At 42.0% G+C, this 22,300-nt stretch overlaps 1 protein-coding gene across 1 annotated transcript in view; it reads left to right on the top strand.

Moving 5' to 3' along the window:
- The first annotated feature begins 6,092 nt into the window (after window positions 1-6,092).
- The window catches only part of LOC103594915 (serine/threonine-protein phosphatase 2A 55 kDa regulatory subunit B beta isoform-like), a 238,037-nt gene continuing 221,829 nt past the window's right edge, over window positions 6,093-22,300 (top strand). Inside the window, 2 exon segments of the mRNA XM_008578205.1 lie at window positions 6,093-6,280; window positions 6,676-6,869. Coding sequence (XP_008576427.1) covers window positions 6,093-6,280; window positions 6,676-6,869 — 382 coding nt within the window.

Below are 22,300 nucleotides of genomic sequence, written 5' to 3' on the forward strand. Positions count from 1 at the left end.
TGATGATGATGGTAGAGCCCCAGTCAACCCATAATGGAGTTGTTATGAGAGCAATAAATAAACCTTTGCTATTTTAAGTCCTGAGATGTGGGCAGTGTTTGTTATTGCAGCATATCTTAACCTACCTGACTGCTGTATCATTTTACTCACAATTTAAAACATGAGCCATCTCATTTATCAGATTTCAAACATCCCTGTACTGGCCAGCACCCTCCACCCCCTAAATTTCACTCAGTTGTTTCATTTAGTTTAGACAATAGGCATATCAATTAAACTATCTTTGGGGAGGTTTTTTTTTTTTTTTTTTTTTTTTTTTTTTTTTTTTTTTTTTTTTTTTTCGGATTCAGATCCCAGTACCAGACACCGCAAAAAAAACAAAAACAAACAAAAGATAATATGAATCTTTCTAGGAACTTTTTAAAGTACCCTTGTATTCTTGTTTAAATTATACTAAAATTTGAGCAATGTAATCAGATACTAGGCGATACCCCAGGAGTGTTGCTAAACTGGCTTTGAAAAGCCTTACGTGTACCTAACAAACATAAGCCAAATTAAAACTATCTTGTGCAGGACAGCCTAAATTTAACTCTAAAACCATGGAATGAGGAAAGGTACAAGAAGGTGTTTACTCTCAGGCCCTTGGATCTGAACTCTTGGATTTTTGTAACTTTTCTCCCATTGCACCAATATCCCAACTAAACAAATAGTAGAGCTGTCAATAAAATCAGGCACAGTGGGTGTTTTTGTTTCGCATTTAGGCAAATCAAGGGCAAGAATAAGGTGACAATAGAGCCTGAACTGTAGAAAAGAATGATTCCCTGAGAACAGGCATGACCTAACGTTCCTTGCATTGTCAGGTCTAGGAGCCTTTTAGGAGCAATTGCTCACTAGTCTATTACGGCAATTTCATAAGCAGCCTGGAAGGGAGCAGACAAAGGCATCAGATTTCTTCTGATAGATATGGGAAAGCTTCATGGTAAAGGTAGGATTTTAAGATTTGCCTAACATTATGGCAGAAGTTTGGTTGGATGGTGGAATTCTCTGGAACTGACACAGCTTGGGCAATTTAGTGTCGAAAAATTGGAGGAAACTTGGCACAGATAACAAGGATGAGTGGAAAGGTATATCAGCAAGTAATTTATTTAATTGACACATTTACTGATGTGCTACTGGATGGTGGAATTCTCTGGAACTGACACAGCTTGGGCAATTTAGTGTCGAAAAATTGGAGGAAACTTGGCACAGATAACAGGGATGAGTGGAAAGGTATATCAGCAAGTAATTTATTTAATTGACACATTTACTGATGTGCTAACAAATATTTAACAACTGGCTCTCAAAAACAAAGTTTTGAGATTTATATAGTATTTGATTTATATAGTATTTTTTATTTCCATGATATAAATATCCCACCATTGCAGATTTTAAGCTACCAACACGATGTCACTCAAAGCAGAGCTGGAAAGAGATGTGCACAATTAGCAAAAGCGGCTCTCAATTGCCAGTCCACACCAGCTCCAGCACCTCACTGTGTATTTTCATAAGTTTCTGTACTTGAATAATTGTGGAAACATTTTACCCAGTGAAATCGATTAAGAGTCCAGAGTCCAGCATTAATACAACACTTTGAGGGCAAGAGGTCTTGTTTTCTTTTCCCAGGTTAAATGCCATGTTGAAGGATCACTCATGTGGTGTTACATGTTGTAGCATGCACAAACAGGAATTGCAAACTTGCTAGAAATTCAAGAGGTCATCCTCTGGGCAGCAGCACATAAGCCACCTCAGAAAGAGAGAGTTGGGTGTGGGGTGCTTAGTGATCTTAGAGAGAGATTCCATATTATTCCTTGATAGAGAAATGTGTCTAGGTCTGCACCTTCCTAATGTGAAAATGAAAGGAATATATTCCTAATTTCTTCCATTTGCACAGGATTTCGGGGCTTATAAAGGGCTTGTTGCAAGATGGCTACATTTTACGTATCCCGTTTCTAGTTGCTCATTAAGACAGACTGATAGGTGGTAAAACTCAGGTTTCTAGGTCACTTTTGTCCACATGAACAATTGACTTGTAGTGCATCTCTCCTGTTATTTGCAGATGGAGTTCTCTATGAAGCACTGCTGGGAGGGAGAACCATCATTTTAGTGAGGCTTGGCTCTGGGTCACGCCTGGACTAAGCACTTTCCTTACATTGTCTCTGAAGCCATCCAAAAACCCTGTGAAGTAGCTACTATTGTTCTCTTCCATTTTGCAAATACAGAGGCTCAGAGATGTTAAATTACTTGCCAAAGGTCAGGAAATTCATAAATGCCTGAGCTGGGACAAAAACCAGGGCTGTCTGACACCTAAAGCCTATATTAAGAATCTCCAGACTGGCTTAGGTCAAAGGTTTTAATAAAATTGCAGATATTTAATGTGCTAATTAGACAGGATGACCTAAAAGATTCCAGTGTAAGAAGCACTAGCTTAACTGGAGGGAGGGCATATGTGAGTGTTGGGGGAGGAGGACCACGACAAGGGTGATTAAAAAAAAGAATGTGTCTACATGCTGTCATGCCGAATTGGGTAAGTTAAGAAGACTGTGTGTTTGTAATTGGCCTTTTCTGTGGAAAGAATAGGCCTGAAATAGGTCAGCCTTTCAAATTTCCCTCTGCTGCACCCTTTGTAGCCTGTGGCCCCCTTTTACATGAACTGTAAATTAGACACCAAGTTCCTTGACGCCAGAGACTGACTATACATCTCATGCTTTGCTATTGCTGAATCTCCAATCCTAACCAGTGTCTGACATAGTAGGTGCTTAAATATTTGCTGAATATTGATGGTGGTGATGATGATGAAAGTAACATGACTACTCAACTCAAAATAATAGCAACATAGTCTTCCCACACATGATCTCATTTAATCCTTGCAGTAACTCTATGAAGTAGATACAATATTTCTCCCTAATTTGCACACAAGAAAATCGTGGCTTAGAGAGATCTTGTAACTTGCTCAAGGACACAATAATCAGTGGAAGAAAATCAGCTTTGCCTGATAGCAGAACCTTGGCACTTAACATTATCCTATAGTCTGTTTATTTATAATGCATTTTTGTATTCCATAAGACAAAAATATAATTTGTTGTTTTATGTTATTTCTTAATAACATAAGAAAGCTCATGTTATTAAAATCAGATGAGAGAATTTAAGTTTTTTGAAGGAAGGGACTCTGTTTTGTGTTATCTGCTTCCCCAGCATCTAGAACAACTCTTGGCCTATATTAAATGCTCAGTAAATTTTGGGGGGTGTATATGAATAAAGGAATGACTAGAAACATTTCAATAGGAATAGGGGTTATAAACTAGAAAATTTCAGTCTTCTGGCAGATTGTTTTTTGCATGAGTTTTAAGAAGGGTAGTTCTATAAAACCTAAATATCACTAAACAAACTCAGTAATTTACTCATTCATTCAAGAAATATTTATCTCCACTCAACAAATAAAATTAAGCATCTACGAAGTGACAGACACCCAATATTGGAAATCTAATGGAAATGGTTGGCAATAATAAGTAAACAAATATAAAATGCAATGGGTCATAAAGAGATCCAAAAAAAAAAAAAGAAATGTGGAGACAGAAAATAACAGAGACAGGGACTATGGTGTTATTGGGAAATGACTCAATGAAATAGGGACAGTTGAGGCCCTGAAGAACACCAAGAGCATGAGGAAGGGGCCTAGAGAATAAAATGTGGAAATGTCAAGCACTTTTGGAAATAACTTGACATGTTGGAGGAATAGAAAGAAGGCTAGTGATTCTTCAGAGCAGTGGTCTACACAGTCCTCTCAGCACCACCACGGTGTAGTGCAGGGCTTCTCTCTCTCCCTTACCTCCCTCACCACACCTTAGGGTGTTAACGCAGGTAGTCAGCAGCTGTTTTCCCCTTAGTTTTAGAGGGGAGGGGCTAGGTCTTCATTGCTCATAGTAGAAGAGAGTAATCCACAAAATAGAAATCGTGAAATCTACTTAATCAACAGAAAGCCATCTAATTTGCCTTCTCAGAATTTATGTCTTAGGAAAAATGTTTGTACTGTTGAATAAATGCAGGAAGAATTTTGCAGGAAATGTGAAAGGGGAAATTTAATAAAGCCAGAGGCTCATTCTGCGGAGGGGACTTTTCCCCCATTGGTTATAGTGGAAAATTCCTCAAGCACAGTCTGGGAAACGAACCTGAGCCTATCTAATTCATCACGCAGCTGTGTTCCAATCTAGCCCATGTTCAAGGAAGACAACGGTGAGAGTTTCCTAAATACAATTGCAAGGTCACTCCAACTGAAGGCAAGATTTCTTATCATTGTCATACACTAAGAGATGAACTTAGCTTTTTTCCCCTCTCCCTGCCTTGACCCCCACCCTCCACCCCCAGCTTACCCTCCCCATTATGCCAAGTTCCAAGAGAAGCTGGACTGTGGAACTGCAGGTGAACTGCACTGGAGCCTTGGTAATGAATACAGCTCATCACATGGAAGAACCAGCCAGGACAATTGGTACTGAAGTGGATTAAATCAATTTGCACCAGTCTTCATCTGTTACTGAAATTTCATATGTGGATTGAAACAAATAGTCAAACAAGTGTGTATGACTTAATCACCAGATGAGAATGAAATGGATTCGATTGGAAACTCCCCTCCCCCAAAATTATATCAAAGAACATTTCTGTTTTCCCAGGAATATGCGGTCACTTTCTGGAGATGGGGACAATGACATTTTCCACCTGTCAGAAACATCTATTATTCATGGAAATCTAATGACAATTCCCAATCTCAGTTAAGGACTTGTTTTCCCATTTTTTTGAACTTCAAATACTTTCTAAATTGTGTTAGCTGAAGCATTGTATGTATATAATTAACTCACAGGTCCCTCTGGGCTCATCTAGCTAAACTTGTGGAGCTTAACTGAGCAAGACATGTGCTGATGTCTCTCCCTACAGTGACACCCATTGAAAGGAATACCTTCTACAAGAGGAAACGGGGAGCGGGGGGGGGGGGGGTTCTTTTCCAAACTGGTTTTCTAGCGACTTGGGTTGATTTCTTTTCCAAATCGGCTCTCTAGTGATTTGGGTTGCTTCACAGAATGATTTTCGTTGTTTTCATAACAATAACGATCTTATTTTCTTTCAAATGCAGAATTTGCAATTTGGGGAAACGGGTGGGGGAGGGAATTCTGTATTTTTCCCCTGGTTGAAGTGGGAAGACAGACCTCTTTTTTGTATTAATTGGATCCTTGAAATTCCCTCAGGATAGCAGTGGCTCTGTGTGGGCACAGGGCTCCCTTATGCTTCAATGTATCGTCCATGTTGAGAACAAATGGCAGGCGTTCTCGCACAAACAAAACCTAACAATGGGGCTGCAGCGGTCTGTCCAAAACAAAGTGCAAAGGGCTAGAGGGAATGGACTTTTTCAGACAGATTATATTAACTAAATTCATAACTCAGTCCTGTGCTTCCCTCTGCCTGTATGGACATAGATGCTTTTCTAAACACCAGCCTCCTATAGGTAGAAGGAGATGTTTTGACTCCGTTTGGAATGGAGGACTCAGATGGATAGTAGTTGCAAAGTTCTGGCCCCTATTCCCTCTTGTATGCCTAGCACAGAGAGCTTAAGCTAGGCTATGGGCTGCTCTTCTTCCCTCTCTCTCCTCTCTTTCTACGTCTTGGAGCTCCAGGCCTCTCCTTTTAACTCAAGCAAGGAACCACAGGCATCATACAAGGATGAGTAAAAGGGACCTGGATGTAGACTTCCTGCCTATCCAAAGGAACCTACTTCTCCTTGCTGTTCTCAAGTGCAAGTGTCCGGAAAAAGGCAGTGAGCTAGGGGCCCTGGATGCTAGCGTAAACGCGGCCCTTAGCGGCGTGGCACCAGAGCCAGGGGGATGGAACAGCGCGTCTGTGCTTTCCACGTGAACCTGCAAGCTAGCTGCTTGCTGGCTTTCCAGGTGCCGGTTCGCCGCTGCGTGTGCCCCACTGCAGCAGAGAGCAGCCGCAGCCTCTGCCTCGGCCACCACGGCTGCTGGGGAAGAGTCCTGGGGCTGCTGACGCGGTTGGGAGGAGCCTCGCCTTTAATGCACCAGCCGCCTCCAGCCTCCTGCAGCAGCGGCGGCGGCGGCAGCTGCTGCTAGTGCGCGCGTGTGGGTGTGAGAGGCACTGCGCTGGCGCCGGCCGCAGCGCCCTGCCCAGCTCCCCGCCGGCTTCCCTACCCCCGCCTGCCCGAGCTGCCCTCCTGTGGGACCAGCACCCTCATCCCAGCCAGGCAAGCCTGGATCCTGCCCCTGCCATCTCGCCACTGCAGCTTGGGTCCAGAAAGGCACCATTTTGTCGCGGCTGCCCGCTCTCCCAGGGGGAGGAGGGATCTTTTTTGCATTTTGGGGCGGCTGCCAACGAGGGGAACCTGTTGGGCATCTTCCCAGCCCCGCTTGTGAGCGCCCCCGGGGCGGGCGGGCGGGAGCAGACCCCTCGGGGCACGGCGCATCGTGGCACCTGGAGGCAGCGGAGGCAGGCGCAGCATCCTCGCTGGGAACTGGAGCTGGAGTGAGCGCACCGCGCGGGAGGAGCCGCCGCGGCCTCGGAGAACCCGAGCGGAGGAGGTGACAGCTCCATTGCCGGGTTTTTATTTTTTTTCTCTCCGCCTCCCCGTCTCCTCCTCAGGCTCGGACCATGGTGCAGTCCCACTGGCTCCCCTGCCCCCCTCTCCTGTGAGACTGGCTGCGGGGAGGGATCATGGATACTTGTCTACCGGCTTCTGGTTCCCACGCAAGTAAGCCTGCTGTCAATGGAGGAGGACATTGATACCCGCAAAATCAACAACAGTTTCCTGCGCGACCACAGCTATGCGACCGAAGGTAACGCCAGCCCCGCCGCATTCCGCCGCTGGGGCCGGGCGCAAGTTGCGGATAGCTGTGCCTCGCGGGCAGCCGGGCGCCTAGCGGCGGAGACTCCCCAGGGCCCCGGGGCTGGGGCGGGGACTCGGGTCGCACGGGCAGCCGCCAGTGCGCCCCACAGCCATCCGGGCTCCGCGAGGCGAGCCCGGCGTTCAGCAGCAGGTGGACCCGGCGTCCGCAGGAGTTAAAATGGCCCTCGGGGATTAGGCTTTTCAGGGTGGGGCTCCCGGTCGGAAAGATGACCCCAGGAAGGCTGGTGACCCCTCCCTCAAGATGTTTGCAGGGGTCTTGGGGGGAGACAAGAAGGGAGGGGCCCAGGAGCACCTTGGTCCACCCCTCCCTGAGCGGAATGATGTTGTGTCTCTCAGTGGCTGCAGGGAGGGCATGGTTTCATTTCCTGCTCATTCATCTCTGCGGCCGACCGGGTTACCTGCTTAAACAATCGAAACCCCAAAAGGCCCTTTGCAAAAGGGCGAGCCCCTCTCCCCTTGGAAGTGCATTAGCAAGAAATAAAAAGGTGGCTGGGGAAATAGTGTTCCGGCGGCGAGCGAATGAGGTTGACACGTGGGCCAAGTAACGCGATCAGTGGGGCCTTTAAAAATCACCATTATGAATTCTGCAGCAGTAGTTTCTGCTGAATCAACAGCCAGCAGAAAGCAAGTGGGTTCAGCAAGCTGAGCTTTGCCAAGAGGTGAAATTGTCATCTCTCTCTCTCTCCCAGCTTGTTCCGACATCAGCCCTAGTGCTGTGCAGGCAGGAAAGGAAAGTCAGCAGGTGGAATCTCATTCTCCCTTTTGTGTGTGAATAGAGTGGAGGCATTTTTTTTTTTAATGCCAACAAAAAAAGCATGATATGCACTTATTAAAGACATTTCCTATGACTCTTTTTTTATTCTGGCCATTAAAGTTACTGCCCTCCCCTACCTTTTCCTGTCTTTCCTACCTTTTTAAAGTTAAGATCTTTGGGCAGCTTCTCTGGTTGGAATGGCCACAAAAATAAAGTCAACAGAATGGTTTGATTTGCTTTTTCAGAAATAGAACTACAAGTTTCCTAACCCAGGGTATATCTCCCAAATTTCTCAGATCTATATGTGGATTTCTTTCTGTATTTTTAGTTTCTGTTAGAGCCAACTAAAATTTTATCTCTATTACAGTAGTCTATGGGTTTTCTAGATTAATCTTCCTACTTTCAAATGGGGCCACAGATAGACAGAATATTCTACATAGATGGAGTGTTTTAAAATAACTGCTGTGTTCTCAGTTCCCTTAGCTGTAAAATGGGAATAACAATAGAACCTATGGCACGGGAAAAATTATTCGATACAGAGAAGGCACTCAGGACGGTGCCTAAAACAAAGCCAGCCCTCAATAAATGCCCTCAGTACATTATAGATGTTGTTGTTATTACTTAAACTGCATTTGCATAGCAGGCAAGCTGTTTTCCCTTGGATTGTGTGTTGATTTGGGGTGATCTTGAAGGAAAGGGCTATTGGAAATAGGGGAGAGGTCACTGAAACACACCGCAGTCTTCTCTTGACTCAGCCACTTGCCATCTAGTAATTTGTCTTAATGTACTTGTTGGTAATATTCTGGTAGCAAGAAAGTTCCATCTTCCCTCAGAGGCCTTTAAAAAACTTGTCTTAATTGTACATATTAAAGGAAGAATAAATTCATTATGCTGTGTAGCTCTTTTCAATTATTGGTTCATTCTGCCGTTAATTCCTTCAATAAATATTAATTGACTTTCTGCAGAAGTGACACAGCATGTTCCAATACACATGTGGTCTCTGTTCTCATGGAGCTTTCAGTTTAGCAGACGAGGTAGAGATTAGACGAATAATTTTGCAAACAAATATGTAGTTACCAATTGTGATAAGTGATATTCAGGAAAGGCACAAGGTACCTTGAGCTCATATATAAGATGGAAAGGTGGATCTAATTTAGACTGGGGGTTCAAGGGCAGCCTCTCAGAGATAGTTTAAGCTGAGAACTAAAGGATGAGTTCAGAATTAACAAGAGCTGTAGGCATTTTAGGTAGAAGAGACAATAGGTACGAAAGCTCAGAGATATAAAATAGTTGGACAGATTCAAGGAATGCAAGGACAGCTGTGGCTGGAGTGTAGGGAACGAGGGTGGTGGGAATGAGACTGGAGTCTGCAGTTCATTTTGGAATGCACCAAAAGCAAGAAAGATTAATGCTAGGATAGAGGGATGGATAAATGGATAGAAATATGCTAAAGCAAGTATGAAATGTTAATGGCAAAATCCAGGAGGTGAGTCTGTTAATATTTACTGTAAATGTTTTTTCCAATTTGCTGTCTTTCTGGAAATTTTCAGAATACAATGTTGGCAAAAAGAGACTGGAGCGGTATTCAGGGACTAGATCATGTCAAGCCTTGTTGACCATAAGGAGTTTGAAATTCATCCAAAGATGGATCAAAAGCCATTAAAAGATTTTGATCAGGGGTGGAGGGAAATATGATCAGGTGTGTTTTTTTAAAAGCTCAGTCTCTCTGCTGTGTGGGGTGGGGTTAGGGGACTGGGTGTGAAATGAGTAAGAGGGAAAGCTGGGAGATAATTGGCCATCTTCTGAGATGGTGGCAGCAGTAGAGATGCAGAAAATTAGATGGACTTGAGACACAGTGTAGAGAAAGAATGCATAGCACTTACTTGTTGTGATAGACTGGGTGTAGATAGAGAAGGTGGTGTCAAGGATGTCCGGAATTCTGCCATGAGAATGGATGTGTGAGGGGACTCATCAGGGAAACAGGAAACAGATTTTTGCAAATTGATTAGTTTGAGGAGGCTGTGAGACATCTACTTTTACCATGAGACTCTCGGGCAAGCATTTGGATATCTGGGTCTGAAGCTCAGAAGAAAGACCTGGACAAGATATGTAAACTTGGGATTAGACATCCCCAGCCTATTAAAAGTACGTATTTAAAACTATATGAGTAGATGAGATGCCCAGGAAGAGAGTATTCCAGGACAGATTTGAGGCAATGAGCGAGAAGTTACATGGAAACTGATCTTGGCTTAGTATAAAGAAATGGCAACAAAAAAGTACCTCACAATGGAATAAGGGCTTTGGTAGGTATAATTAACCACACACTGAAGTTATTTGATTAACTCTATATGGACAATTCTCAGCAGTGTGGTAGAATAAGAAGCAGTGTGGTAGGTGAGTTGAGTTTAGAGGGTCTCCAAACTTGAGATCTGAGCGATCTGTGAAATGTTATAGCTTCTTAGGGCCACAAGAATAAAACCCAGGAAGTATAGGTTCCCCTCCCCCATCCCAGTAAGCTCAGGAAAGAGGAAAGCTATGATGAATAAAGCTAGGGTGGTACATGAAAATGGCTTTTGATATGAAGATGCTGGAAAGGCATTGGAAAAATAAAGAGGTGGTATCATATGATGGAGAGATGCCTAGTAGTTCCTTAAGTTGGTTTGGTATTTGTATGCAAATGCCAGATCAGAATAGTATTTCCAATGCATATGGATGAATGTTTGAGCTCTCCTCTGTTCTCAGAAAAACCTGAAATGGGAGGTGGGAAGAAGCTGCTTTCCGCTATTGTAAATGACCTTTCTGGGGATGGGAAGTGTTCTGCTACTAAACATAATAACCAGAGTGCATTGAAAATCGCTAGCAAGTATTTATTATTAGCATCCAGGTCCCTAGGGGCAATTCCAAGCCCTTTATGAGTGCTGGTCAGAACCATACCAATGAACCTGGAGTGAATAATATTAGGCCAGTCCTGTCAAAATATTGGCAATGCTCAATGAAAAGAGCACAGCTGTAGCCTGACATTCCTAGACTTTGGCATTTGCATTTAAGAAGAAACTAAGGGTCCGATTTAGACACTTAGCTGAGGGAAGAGAACTAAGGTATCCTGAGTATTGTCAGGCATTTTCCTGGGTGTTTCTTGTATGTTTTCTCCTTTAATGTCCATCAACGGCCCTGAGATAATGGTTGCATTAGTCCCATTTTTCAAAATAAGAAATTCCAGGGTGCAGAGGGCCGAATGAACTTGTATAACAAATATCTGTATTGAAACCTACTTCCTTTTAAGTGGCATAATCAGATGGGGCCCGTGACTGCCTGGCCTCCAGGCACTAGATCTTTGCCTGCTGTCAGGATTTTGGGAGGAAATGCAGGTTGTGCTCTACCCTCCACATACATCCCCTGATGCCCACTCAGTGCTACTGGACTTGCTGGCTCTGTCTTTTCCCAGCATATCTGTGCACTCCTCTGGTCTTCCCCATTGACCTGCAGGGAGGGATCTGAATTTCCCCACCCATTGTCAGAATCCTTAGTTGACTTACTCCTGTAGATTTATCTTACTCAATAGTGAGAAAAGAAGGAAATATTTATGGAAGAGAGCAATCAAAATATGAGAAATAGCTGGGGGGTTTTAACAGTCTTTGCTGTGTCCCTTACCCCCAACCTAGGGCATGAACAATGCAGCTCCTAGACTGAGCAGTGATGGTCCCACTAGGCCATCTAGGCACCTGTGCTCCAGGGCTGATGGCAAACTCATATCGATAGCTGGGGGGTTTTAACAGTCTTTGCTGTGTCCCTTACCCCCAACCTAGGGCATGAACAATGCAGCTCCTAGACTGAGCTGTGATGGTCCCACTAGGCCATCTAGGCACCTGTGCTCCAGGGCTGATGGCAAACTCATATCGTTGCCTGGACCACAGCAAAAGGAGTGGGCTAGAGGCAGCTGTGTCATGGCAGATGTCCTTTCACACATAAATGTGGAGATATCAGAGGCCTCACGTTGGCCAGAGCAACTCTACAGCCTGCTCCCCACATCCCGCATTAAAAAGATGAATTTACTTTCACCCAATTTGTTGTCTTTACCACCAAATTTCTTTCTTTTGCCTTTCCAGTAGAACTCTAAAATCAGGCTGGAAATCAGTTCTGACATAACTGTCCCAGTGAAAGCACAGATTCTTTTTATAAGGCCACTAGGAGCTTTTTACAAGACCACTAGGAGCTTTGTCATAAATAACCCAGGAAGCCTTGAATTTTTATGCTACAAGTTCACTATGGAAAGAGTTAGAGTGATGATAATAGGTGTGCCTGTGTGAAATCCATGGAAAACTACTTAGCATTCATTGGTTTCTTTGGAGAAAGGGCCACCATGGGTAATGGGAAGGGGTGTGTATATATAAGGGAAAGTCAGAATTTGAGTTTTGTGCTTTAGAAGACAAAGACTTGATTGTGGGTAAAGACCAAAAAGATGTGTGGAGTTTAGAGGGGCACCCATGGGCATGTTTTAGCCTGAGACAGATGGGGTGTGCTAGATGGACTGTGCCATAGCATACCTCACCCGTGAGAGGATGTATCTTGTGTACTGGGCTGCATTCTGGTTATGTTAGTTTGCTTGGGATGCATAACAAAATAGCACAGCCTGGGTGTCTTGAACAACAGAAATCTAACTTTTTCACAGTTCTGGAGGCTATCAGTCCAACATTAAGGTGCCAGCCGGGTGGGTTTTCAGTGAGGCCTCTCTTCCTGTAGACAGTGGCCTTGTTTCTGTCCTCACGTGGCCTTTCTTCTGTGCACAAGTGTGTATGGGGAGGGGGAGAGAGAGAGACCCAGAGAGAGAGAGATTTGGCATTTCTTTCTCTTATAATGGTACCAGTTCTATAAGGCCCCAACCTAATGACCTCTTTTAACCTTGAATACCTCCTTAAAGGCCCTAACTCCAAATACAGTCATATTGGGAGTTAGGGCTTCAACATACGAATTTAGGGGAGACACAATTTGATCCACAACACTGAAGAACTGACAGCCTCCTCCATCAAACATTGCTTGCTACGCTGCTGTGATTCCCTGGTAAGTTATCAACCTGAAGTGGTCACAGAGTGGCCAGCCACCTACTCCACTTAATATAGGGGATCAGCTCTATGTCCCTCCACAGATGCACAGAGTGTAGAGGGTGGAAAATCTGTAAATGGCTCTAATAGACAATATTCTAGCTCTAAAAGACAGAACTTGGATCCCTGTGTACAAAATACCACCAGAAAGGGTTTCACCAGAGAGGAGAGCTGTACTAGAAACTCAGTGAGATGAACGTTGCTCATGTGACTACAGAAGTCAGGTTAGGGCCAGGGACAACCAAGCTGGGAGGTCTGTTGGTTCATGCCAGCTGTATTATTGTCATTCACATTTCCCTTTGCCTTTATGTCTTTATTTATAAGGCACATAAGACATAAATGTTTTCTCACTTGAAAGGATTCAAGCATGATAGAAGTAGATGAAGCAAAGAATGAATCACTCTCCATCCCATGCCCACCTCACTTCCCTGCCCAGGGGATACCATCGTCAGTATTGGGGTGCTTCTGCAGAGCCATCTTTGCATGCGTGTTCATACATTGAAATATACATATACAAGTATATCATTGGAGTGTTACATAAATGAATGCACACTACTTGTTTTATTTGTACTTTTTTCTCCTACACAGTGATACTTCTCAAAGCTCTTTCCATGTCAGAACACACCTACATCTGCCTTGTGCTTTTTAATGGCTGCACAGTGCTCTGTGGTGTGACTGTACCACAGTTTATTTAGTAGTTCCCTTGTGGATGGATAGAAAATTGTTTCTAGCTTTTATATTACATAAGATGTTACAATGATTATTCATATGTATGTTTCTGTTCAGATGTTCTGCTTTTTGATTTTAACATCTTTAAAGCTGAGATGCTCTTTCCTATTTCTTGGCAAAATGGCAAGAAGAAATTTCTGGTCCATTGATTCTCTATGTAACCTGGGATCACTCATTAACCTCAAGAAACTGAATTTCCTAATGTAGAAAATGGTAATACTTGGTATGCTTATGTGTATGTGCACAGTACTATATCTTCCAAAACCATTGTGTATTTGAGTGTTAATAATGAATGATGATCACTGCACTGTGTAGGACTTTCTGTGTGCCAGGCACAGCTTTTGGCCTTTAAGGAATTTTCCCCATTTAATCATCATAGTTCTATAGTCTAATACTCTTCTTATCCCCTTTTAAATGAAAAGTCGAAGCAGAATGAGATTAATACTTGTCCAAGTTTACACAACAGCAAGTAGAACAGAAGTCACATTGGGGTCTGTCCAATTCTAAACCTTGTTTTCCTAAGCACTGCAATATATCATCTCAATGTAGTATGTGGACACCCTTGTTTAAAGCAAATACAGAGAAAGGATTATTCATTTTTATAAAGAAATACTCTTTTGAATCAATTAACACAAAGGGTACAGTTTTTATCAAGAAGTTAGAAATGAACTGAGGGACAGTTGAAAGGCAATGTAGTATCATAAGCAGTGATGTGGAGTGCAGGTCAGAAGACCTGGGGAGGAGTCCCAGTCCTGCCACCATAATTAGTCACTTACACTCTCTGGGCCTCAGTTTCCTAATCTACTGTAATGAGGTTGAAGATGGGAGAGGGGAGGTGTGCTCTCTATAGATTTTTCTGGCTCTAAGTTTCTGTGATGCACTATGTATTTGTGATCATCAAGGTCTCTGGTGTGTTTGGATGTGTGCTCAGGGGTGAGACTGGGGGAACACAGACATAGGCTTTAAGTGGTCCCAGAATTCCAGGTCTGGCTGTACTTCCTGATGGGTCAGATCATCCTTCTGGCAAGAAGGCTCTGGTGTAGCCAAGAGGTGGAGCCAGAAAGGGAAGCATCTCTTTGCCAAAAGCTGCTGCAGATGGAGGAGCCAGCCTGTCTGGGCAGCCCACAACTTTGAGAGGAGCCATTTGGCAAAGTTGTTGGCAGGAGTTGCCTTGCAGCGTGAATGTTGGAGACAGTCCTGGGCTGGAGTGAATCAGGGATGCAGCAAAGGTGGCTGGTGGAACAAATAGCCATCTGGTGAGCGGGGCACTGCTCATCTTGCCGCAACGACGGGGAAGAGCAAGTGCCAGTCGGTGAGGCTATGCTGTCAATGATGCATTTGACAGGCACAGTAGAATCTCTGCCCGCTATTGTCTACCCCATGGAGGGGGTTATACACTCTGAGCGAGCCTAGTTCTTTCAGAAACCAGGAAGGCCCCAATTTCTTCCACTGTTACAAAGTAGGAAAGCAAAGTCATCCATTCAAACCAAAAATTATTCATTGCCAAGTGCTATGCAGGATGTGCTGGGGAGTACGGGAAGTAGAAGGCTACATTCTTGTTCTCAAGCATTTTTCTATCTATGACGGTAGATAACACTTTCTCCTTTTCAAGATGTAATTAACTGTTTAAGACAGGTAGTGTGGCACCATGCTGTGTCTACCTCTTTATTATCATAAGATGGCCAAGGTGGTGGAATGAGAGCCTGCCTGGATCCAGACCCACCTCTGCTAAGACTAGCTTTGTGGTCTGGGACAGGTCACTCTGTCTTGCTGAGTGTTTTCTTACCTACAAAAATATGGCAGGGGATGAGGCAACATGTCATTGCTTATATGTGAGAATTAAATAAATACAGAAGAATCCCTCTTTTGCTACATGCATCTAGGACCAATAGTTGACAGTGAACTTGAAATGTTAAGGCAAAGAATCTTAAAAAATGATACATTTATCTTATATAGTATTCACTAATTTAGATGAAAGGCCTGATGAGTCCAGGCCTTATCATTGAGTATGGATCTGCTGATTAGAGGTTACAATATTTTTCTTGCACAAATCACACCCAAAATGACAAAGACCGTGCCTACTTTTGGTTTCCTTGAGCTTGAGTGAGAGCAAAACACCTCAGAAGCAATCTTAGTACAGACTCCTGGATTTTTATGGTCATTCAATTTTTATCTCCTCTACATTTAATTTGGCAATTCTTTAACAAGTCTCTTGAAAGCATTCAACTTATTTTTCATGTGAAACAATCATCCTCTTTCTTTTCGCACCATTCTTTTTATCACCTTCCATGATATTTGATTAGATAACAGGTATAACTAGCCTCAAGAGATTTGAGAACACACGCGACTGACTCTCAGTAAACATGTAGCTCAACCAGAAGAAGCAAAAGTGTGCCTGGTTACCAAAGATTAGCCTATTAAATTAGCTGTGTGTATAAAGCGTGCTACAGGCCCATTTTACAGAGGTAATGGAAGGCACATATTCATCCAGTGAGTCAGCTACTTAGAGGTCTGTTAAAAGAGCCTCTGCTGGAATTATAATGAGGAGGGAGAGCTACTATATAGTGCTTGCAGTTAAGTACTCTGTATGTCCTCTATGTAATGTATATAGAGTGAGGATGATATGGATATGTGTGTGTATGCTACACACACACACACACACACACACACACACACACACACATGAGAGTACTGCAAAAAGTTTGTGGAAAAATAGATTAAAAGATAATATGACTCTTTCTACAAACTTTTGACGTACCCTCATACCTATATATATATATATATAATTTAATGCTCATAACAGTCCTCAGAAGTATGTGCAATTAAAGCTAAGTTACGTGAGACTTTTAGGTCTTGTTCACCATTGTTTATCCACCGCCTAGTACAGTGCCTGGAAAATAGCACTCATTACACATTTACCGAAGAAACGAGGGAAGGAGAAAAGGGGTTTCCACTTTACTGATGATGAAACTGAGACTTAGAGAATTTGTGTGGTCTGCCCTGTATCAACCAGCAGATCCAGGTCTTGAATGCAGATATGTCTGACACAAAAATGTATGTTTTTAAGAACAAATTTAGGTATGTTACAATAAAATGTTTTGCACAAAGCTCTTGGACATAAACTTTGGATTCCATATTGCCCAAGAATAACCTAATAGGATGAAAATTTGGTATTATCTCTATTATGTACAAGTATGTAGATGTTCTAGAACAGGGGTAAGTAAACTTTTCCTGTAAAGGGCCATGTAATAAATATGGTAGGCTTTGCTGGTCATAGTCTTTGTCCCAAATGTTCAACTCTTCCATTATAGTATGTGGACATGGTTGTATTCTTGTGAAACTATTACAAAATCAGGCAGTGGCCTGTGGACAGGAGTTTGCTGAACCTTTTTCTAAAAAAGTACTAGGAACCTAATAGAAGTTCAAAAAATGTTGATCTTCCAAATGAGTGGCTGCAGTAAGCACTAGAGGGAAGCTTAACTGTCCAGGATTGGTTTAGTGGGTAGAGTGGGCCTTGGAGGGACACTGCCAGGTGGAGAGGAGTGGCAAAGGCTGTCCTTACTGAACAGTGGAGTTTTGTGTGACGCTAGAAGGCAAAAGCAAGAAAAATGGCATGTTGTTTGCACAAATGAGCTGGACATTAGAGCTGTAATAGAACGTGTACTAGGATACCCACATATAGTCATGCTTCTTCTAGTAGTGTCCCCCCCAGTTATTCACTCAGTAGTCATTTTTAACATATTGATTATATATTAGGCACTGTGCAAAGTAGGTATGCAATTAAACTATCAGATATAGACCCTGCTGCACATGAAATAAACGCAAGCATATGAAGATGAATATAATTATTTTTCAGTACTATGTAGGAAGTGAAAACATGCTACAACAGAACAAAATTGGTGCTCACTGATGAAAATTTAGACAGTAGAGAAAAGCCGAAGAAAGAAGATCAAACTTACCTCGAGCTCCAAACATAACAGTAAACAATTTTGATGTACTTCCTTCCAGGGTGTGTGTGTGTGTGTGTGTGTGTGTGTGTGTGTGTGTGTGACAGAGAGAGAGAGACAGAGAGAGAGACAGAGAGAGAGAGACAGAGAGAGAGAAATGGATGAATTATATGTAAAATGGTATCATATCTAGCGTTTCTTTGTTTTGGCCCCAAACACAATACTGTGACATTTTTCTATAACATCCTGGAGCTGAACCATAATTTTACCTATCACTTAATACTGGAAGTTTAGATTATTTCCAATATTTGCTATAATAATTGTGTGATAAATAATGGCATGATTCTAAATCATGTCTGGTTATTTTTTCAGAACAAGTTTCTAAAGGCAAGATTGCTAGGTTAAGTAGTATGAACGATTGTTTCTAGATAATATTTATTAATATTAATTAAAAAGTTGTAAAAAAAAAAAAAAAGTTCTAAAAAAGTTGTGCCAAGGTATACCTTTGTAATTGTTGTGGCCCTTGTCTGCCTTTCTTCTAGTCACGTTTTGCCTCCACTTCACATTGTCACAGATTTTCATGGTGCTTAAGTTCATCCCAGGGAATGAATGTGAGGTGAAGATCAGAAAAACATTTCATAAGCATAAAACCATTGTTTTGTTTTTTGGTGGCTGGAACTGAACCCTTGACCTTGTTACAAAGAAGTGCTCTAAACAACTGAGCTAACTGGCCAGCCCTGTAACCAATGAATTTTAATTTGATCCCATTGCCTTTGTCCCTCCCCAAAGCTCCAGGTACATTTACCCCTTTCGAGTGGAGAGGCAGGCTCAATTCTCAGCCTTGGCCAATAAGTACATGGGTGAGTAGCTTGTTCCCTAGGATTCAGTTGCCCACCCATGCTAAATAAAATTACTTTCATGGTTCCAGGGCATCATTTGTAGATAAGTATATGGAAGCTGGTGACCCAGAAATGTCAATTTTCTTCAAACTGGTGAGTAAGTAACTTCAAAGAATGATTGACCCAGTATGAGAACCAGTGTGGTTGTTTAATGAGCTAGCCTCTCATGGGGTACAAATTTGACATTTCTAAAAGCTGTGCTAACTTTTTTTTTTTTTCTGATTGATACTGTGTGTGGTTGAACTCAATGTGAACCCAAGCAGATCTTAGAAAACTAAACTGTGGCTATCACTGGCTCAAGACTTGCAGGAATCTCTAGTTTTCTTCAAAAATTGATACCTTGATTTGATATAAATGAAAAATACAAATCTTATAAATTTCCACTGGGGTTATATTTTTTTAGTGAGTGATTTTTAGTCCACTTTCAAGGTATACTGGCTGTCTACATTTTAGCAGTCTTTGGGAATTACAATTGGGAGTCAATTTGAAGTTCCAATTCATTTGGCTTGAGTATTTGGGACATTTTTCCCCCTCTGAAGTTGTCTTCAGGTCTTGAAGTAAGAATACTAAGCTCTTTGAGACTTCTTTTTAGTTTAAACATTTCATAAAGTATTAAAAAACTATATGCAGGGTATGACCTATGTGTATGCACATAAAATTTAAAGGAAGGAAGGTTGAATGGATGAATGTTTGTGGCTTTTAGTAGGTGACCCAGTTGCCTCCTCAGAGGGCTAAAAATATTAAAGCATCTTCTAGAAATATCAACTTCCAATGCAGATTTGGGAGTGTAATATAAAATCTACCTTTATAAAATTTACCTTCCCCTTCTGTCTTGGAGGCAAGGGTAGGTGAAGTGGTGTGAGACAATATTGTTTATGGTAGCACAGATCCATGGGACATGCTTCCTGGGATTCATCAATGGTGCTAGTTTAAAAGGAGAAGATATGAAAAAGGGTAGAAGAGCTGCCCTAGAACCTGGGCTAACAAAAGAGATTGGGACAGTTCCATGCTTCCAATGGATATCTCCTGCAATGATTAATTTCTAATCCCTTCCCCTATTCATTCCAGTTCTGTAGGAGTAGCCTGGGTGAAACTGATGTACTATGCTTTTGAAGTCAGAACCCTCTGGTCACTTCATAGAATAGAGAAGGGAAGTCTGGGTTGCAATTCCATTTGTGAACAAGGTGTGTTTCTCTACAGGTTCTCTGACACCTCATGGGGTCAAAGATGACAAATTTGTTAAGATCTGGCCAGGACCTGCAGAACTCTGTGCAGTGTGGTAAAAAATGCAAAAGCAGTCTGATTATCTTATTGTGCTTCACTGCCAACATGCTTACTCAGTCCCTACGCTTCCTCAGCACAATTTGAGATGGAAATTTTCTGATCAGAATTTTTCCTATAAGTCTTAGAAACTTGGATTCAAGCCCATTATGCAAGCCAGGTTTTTTTTTTCTTTTTCCAGTTACTTGACATGCAGTTCGTCTTTGAGTCACTCATATGGATGGCTTTGATCTAGACATTGGCACATGCTGAAAAGGCAAAAAAAAAAAAAAGATTTCTTTTGTTTGACTTTTTAAGATTAATCTGTTCACAATTTTCTCCTGTACTCATCAGCTGTAACGTTTTCTGCCTGTCCGCTCATCTTCTGAGTCTCTCCTCATTGATCTTTAAACCACAAAGGCTGCTGTGCCAGGTCCTCACCACCCCAGGTCATTCCTGCCTCTCTGCCTTGAGTGCTGTTTCCCGTTCCTGGTGCCTGCAGGGCCTGTCTCCAAATCTGTGCTCTCCCATAAAGTTTTTCCTGAATCCCTCAAGCTCTTTAATCACTGAACAATCCTATGGGGTATAGGAATTATCCTCATTTCATGAATGTGGAAACTGAGGTCTGCGTTCAGACAGCCAGAAAGAGGCAGACTCTGCATGGAAGTCACAAGACTGACACTCCTGGAAGGCAGTGACCACATCTTTCCTTCTATAGTTTACAGAGGACAGTGCGGCTCTTGGCACGCAGGTTCTTAGAACATGGTTTTTGAACTTGATTTCAATTTGAGAGTAGATCAATAACATCTCTGTAGTTAGGACAGCAACCAGCTACATACGGTTTACTTGGGAGTTTAAGTTGTGGATCCCTCTGAACATCTTAAAGCCAGGTTCCCCTATCCCCACTACAGTTTAAAGATATACGGGAGATGTCAGAAGAAGTGCTATGTGATTTTTGCAGCCACTTGGAAATTGTACCAGCTAATTAAGAGCACAGTCTATTATCTGTTCTTTCATCCATTCATTTGTTTGTGTGTTTGTTTTTTCTTTCTACTCCTTAACCATTCAGCGAGTATCTATTGGGCAACTGAAACCTCATTTGTGTCATATGAGGAGGTTTGTGATGATACTGATATATACATATATATATACATATGTATTGGTTATGAGGGGGAGGAAAGAGGTAAGCAAAAAAAAGACTATTTTAAAGAAAATTAAAGGTAGCTACATCTATGATCAAAAGGGTATTCATAGTATGATTCCTCTTATGTAAAATTCTGTGTTACACACACATAGAAAATTCTATGAAAAGGATGGCTACCAAAATATTAATGATGGTTATTTCAGTTTGATGAAATTTAAAGTAAATTCTACTATTTTACCTTTATATTTTCTATAATGTATGATGGTTTTAAATAAGTAAATACATTGTTTACATAATAAAAGCAATAAAGCTGTCATCATGACAAACAATTCATGGAGTGTCTACTATGTGTAAAGAGCTGGTCTCTTGATATCAATGTAGTAAATATTTACCTGAGTTCTTCCTTTTACTTTGAAGACACATTAATAATTCTTCACATGAAAATCAGTTTGAACTGTGGAAGAGTAGTGATAAGTAGATACTAGGGACTATAGAATTCTCTAGCAGGAATCCCCTTCAAGGTCTCTTACCTGAAGGTCTGGGTGAAAGGGCTTTGGCAATGAGCTTAGTCTTTGTTCAGAGCCCCTTTGGTCCTTGTGTCTTGGCCGAAATGAGAAAGGTAAGATGATATCTCTGATCTCAGTCAATCTTTTCATAAGGGGGTTGGGAAAGGGTCTGGATGAGTCTGTGAAAATTGATTGCAATGATGGAAAGCCCATCTAAGAAAAAATGTCCTAGAACTAGTAGGTCAGAGCCAGCCCCTCTGCACATGAAAGATCTCACGGTCTGTGTTTATTGACACAGAAGGTGGTTTTAATTACCCTGAAGGAATTTCTGGCATGTTTTGCCAAAGCCAGTCTTAAAGTGTTTAATCAGTGGATTAGTGACAACGAGACCGACTGGAGAGGTCTGCACATGGGGCAGCTGGTCAAGTGTAGTGTATCATAATGTGGCTGGTAGTGATAGAGCACGGGTTTTATCAGAGAAACAGACAGGAAAACACCACCACCACTCATGAGATGGTCTTGGCTTTAGAAGATATGGCATGTTTTATGTCTGAGAAGCCTTGGTTTCCTTCCTTGGTTTCATGACTTAAACAGCCTCCATGACCTCTGCTTTTGGTATACTGAAAAGTAAACTGGGTAAGATGATCTAGAGCCAGAATTTGAGTAATCAAGCAATCAGTTTCATAGCCCCACAACTAGTGACTTGAAAGAACGAATATGCTTTTTTAAATCTAGGCCCAAGGGAAATTTATACTTAGAATAGCATGGTCTTTGCTTTAGTTTTACCGATTGTGTTGACCTACAAGATATTTTAAGAAAAGAACTGTAATAGGAAAAGCAGGCTGACAGTGTCACATCACAAAGCCATCTTAGTCTGTCACATAATGTGAGGGGAAAACATAGTCCAAGATAAATGTAAAGTCACTAGAGAAATTGTTTCCTTGATTTGTATGTGTTTGCTCTTAAATCTCTTGGTTGAATCCCTCCAATAAGATGTAGAAACAATCAATAGTATTAAATAC

The sequence above is a fragment of the Galeopterus variegatus genome, unplaced genomic scaffold (genome assembly GCF_000696425.1).
Source record: "Galeopterus variegatus unplaced genomic scaffold, G_variegatus-3.0.2 Scaffold1644, whole genome shotgun sequence".
Classification (NCBI taxonomy): Eukaryota; Metazoa; Chordata; class Mammalia; order Dermoptera; family Cynocephalidae; genus Galeopterus; species Galeopterus variegatus.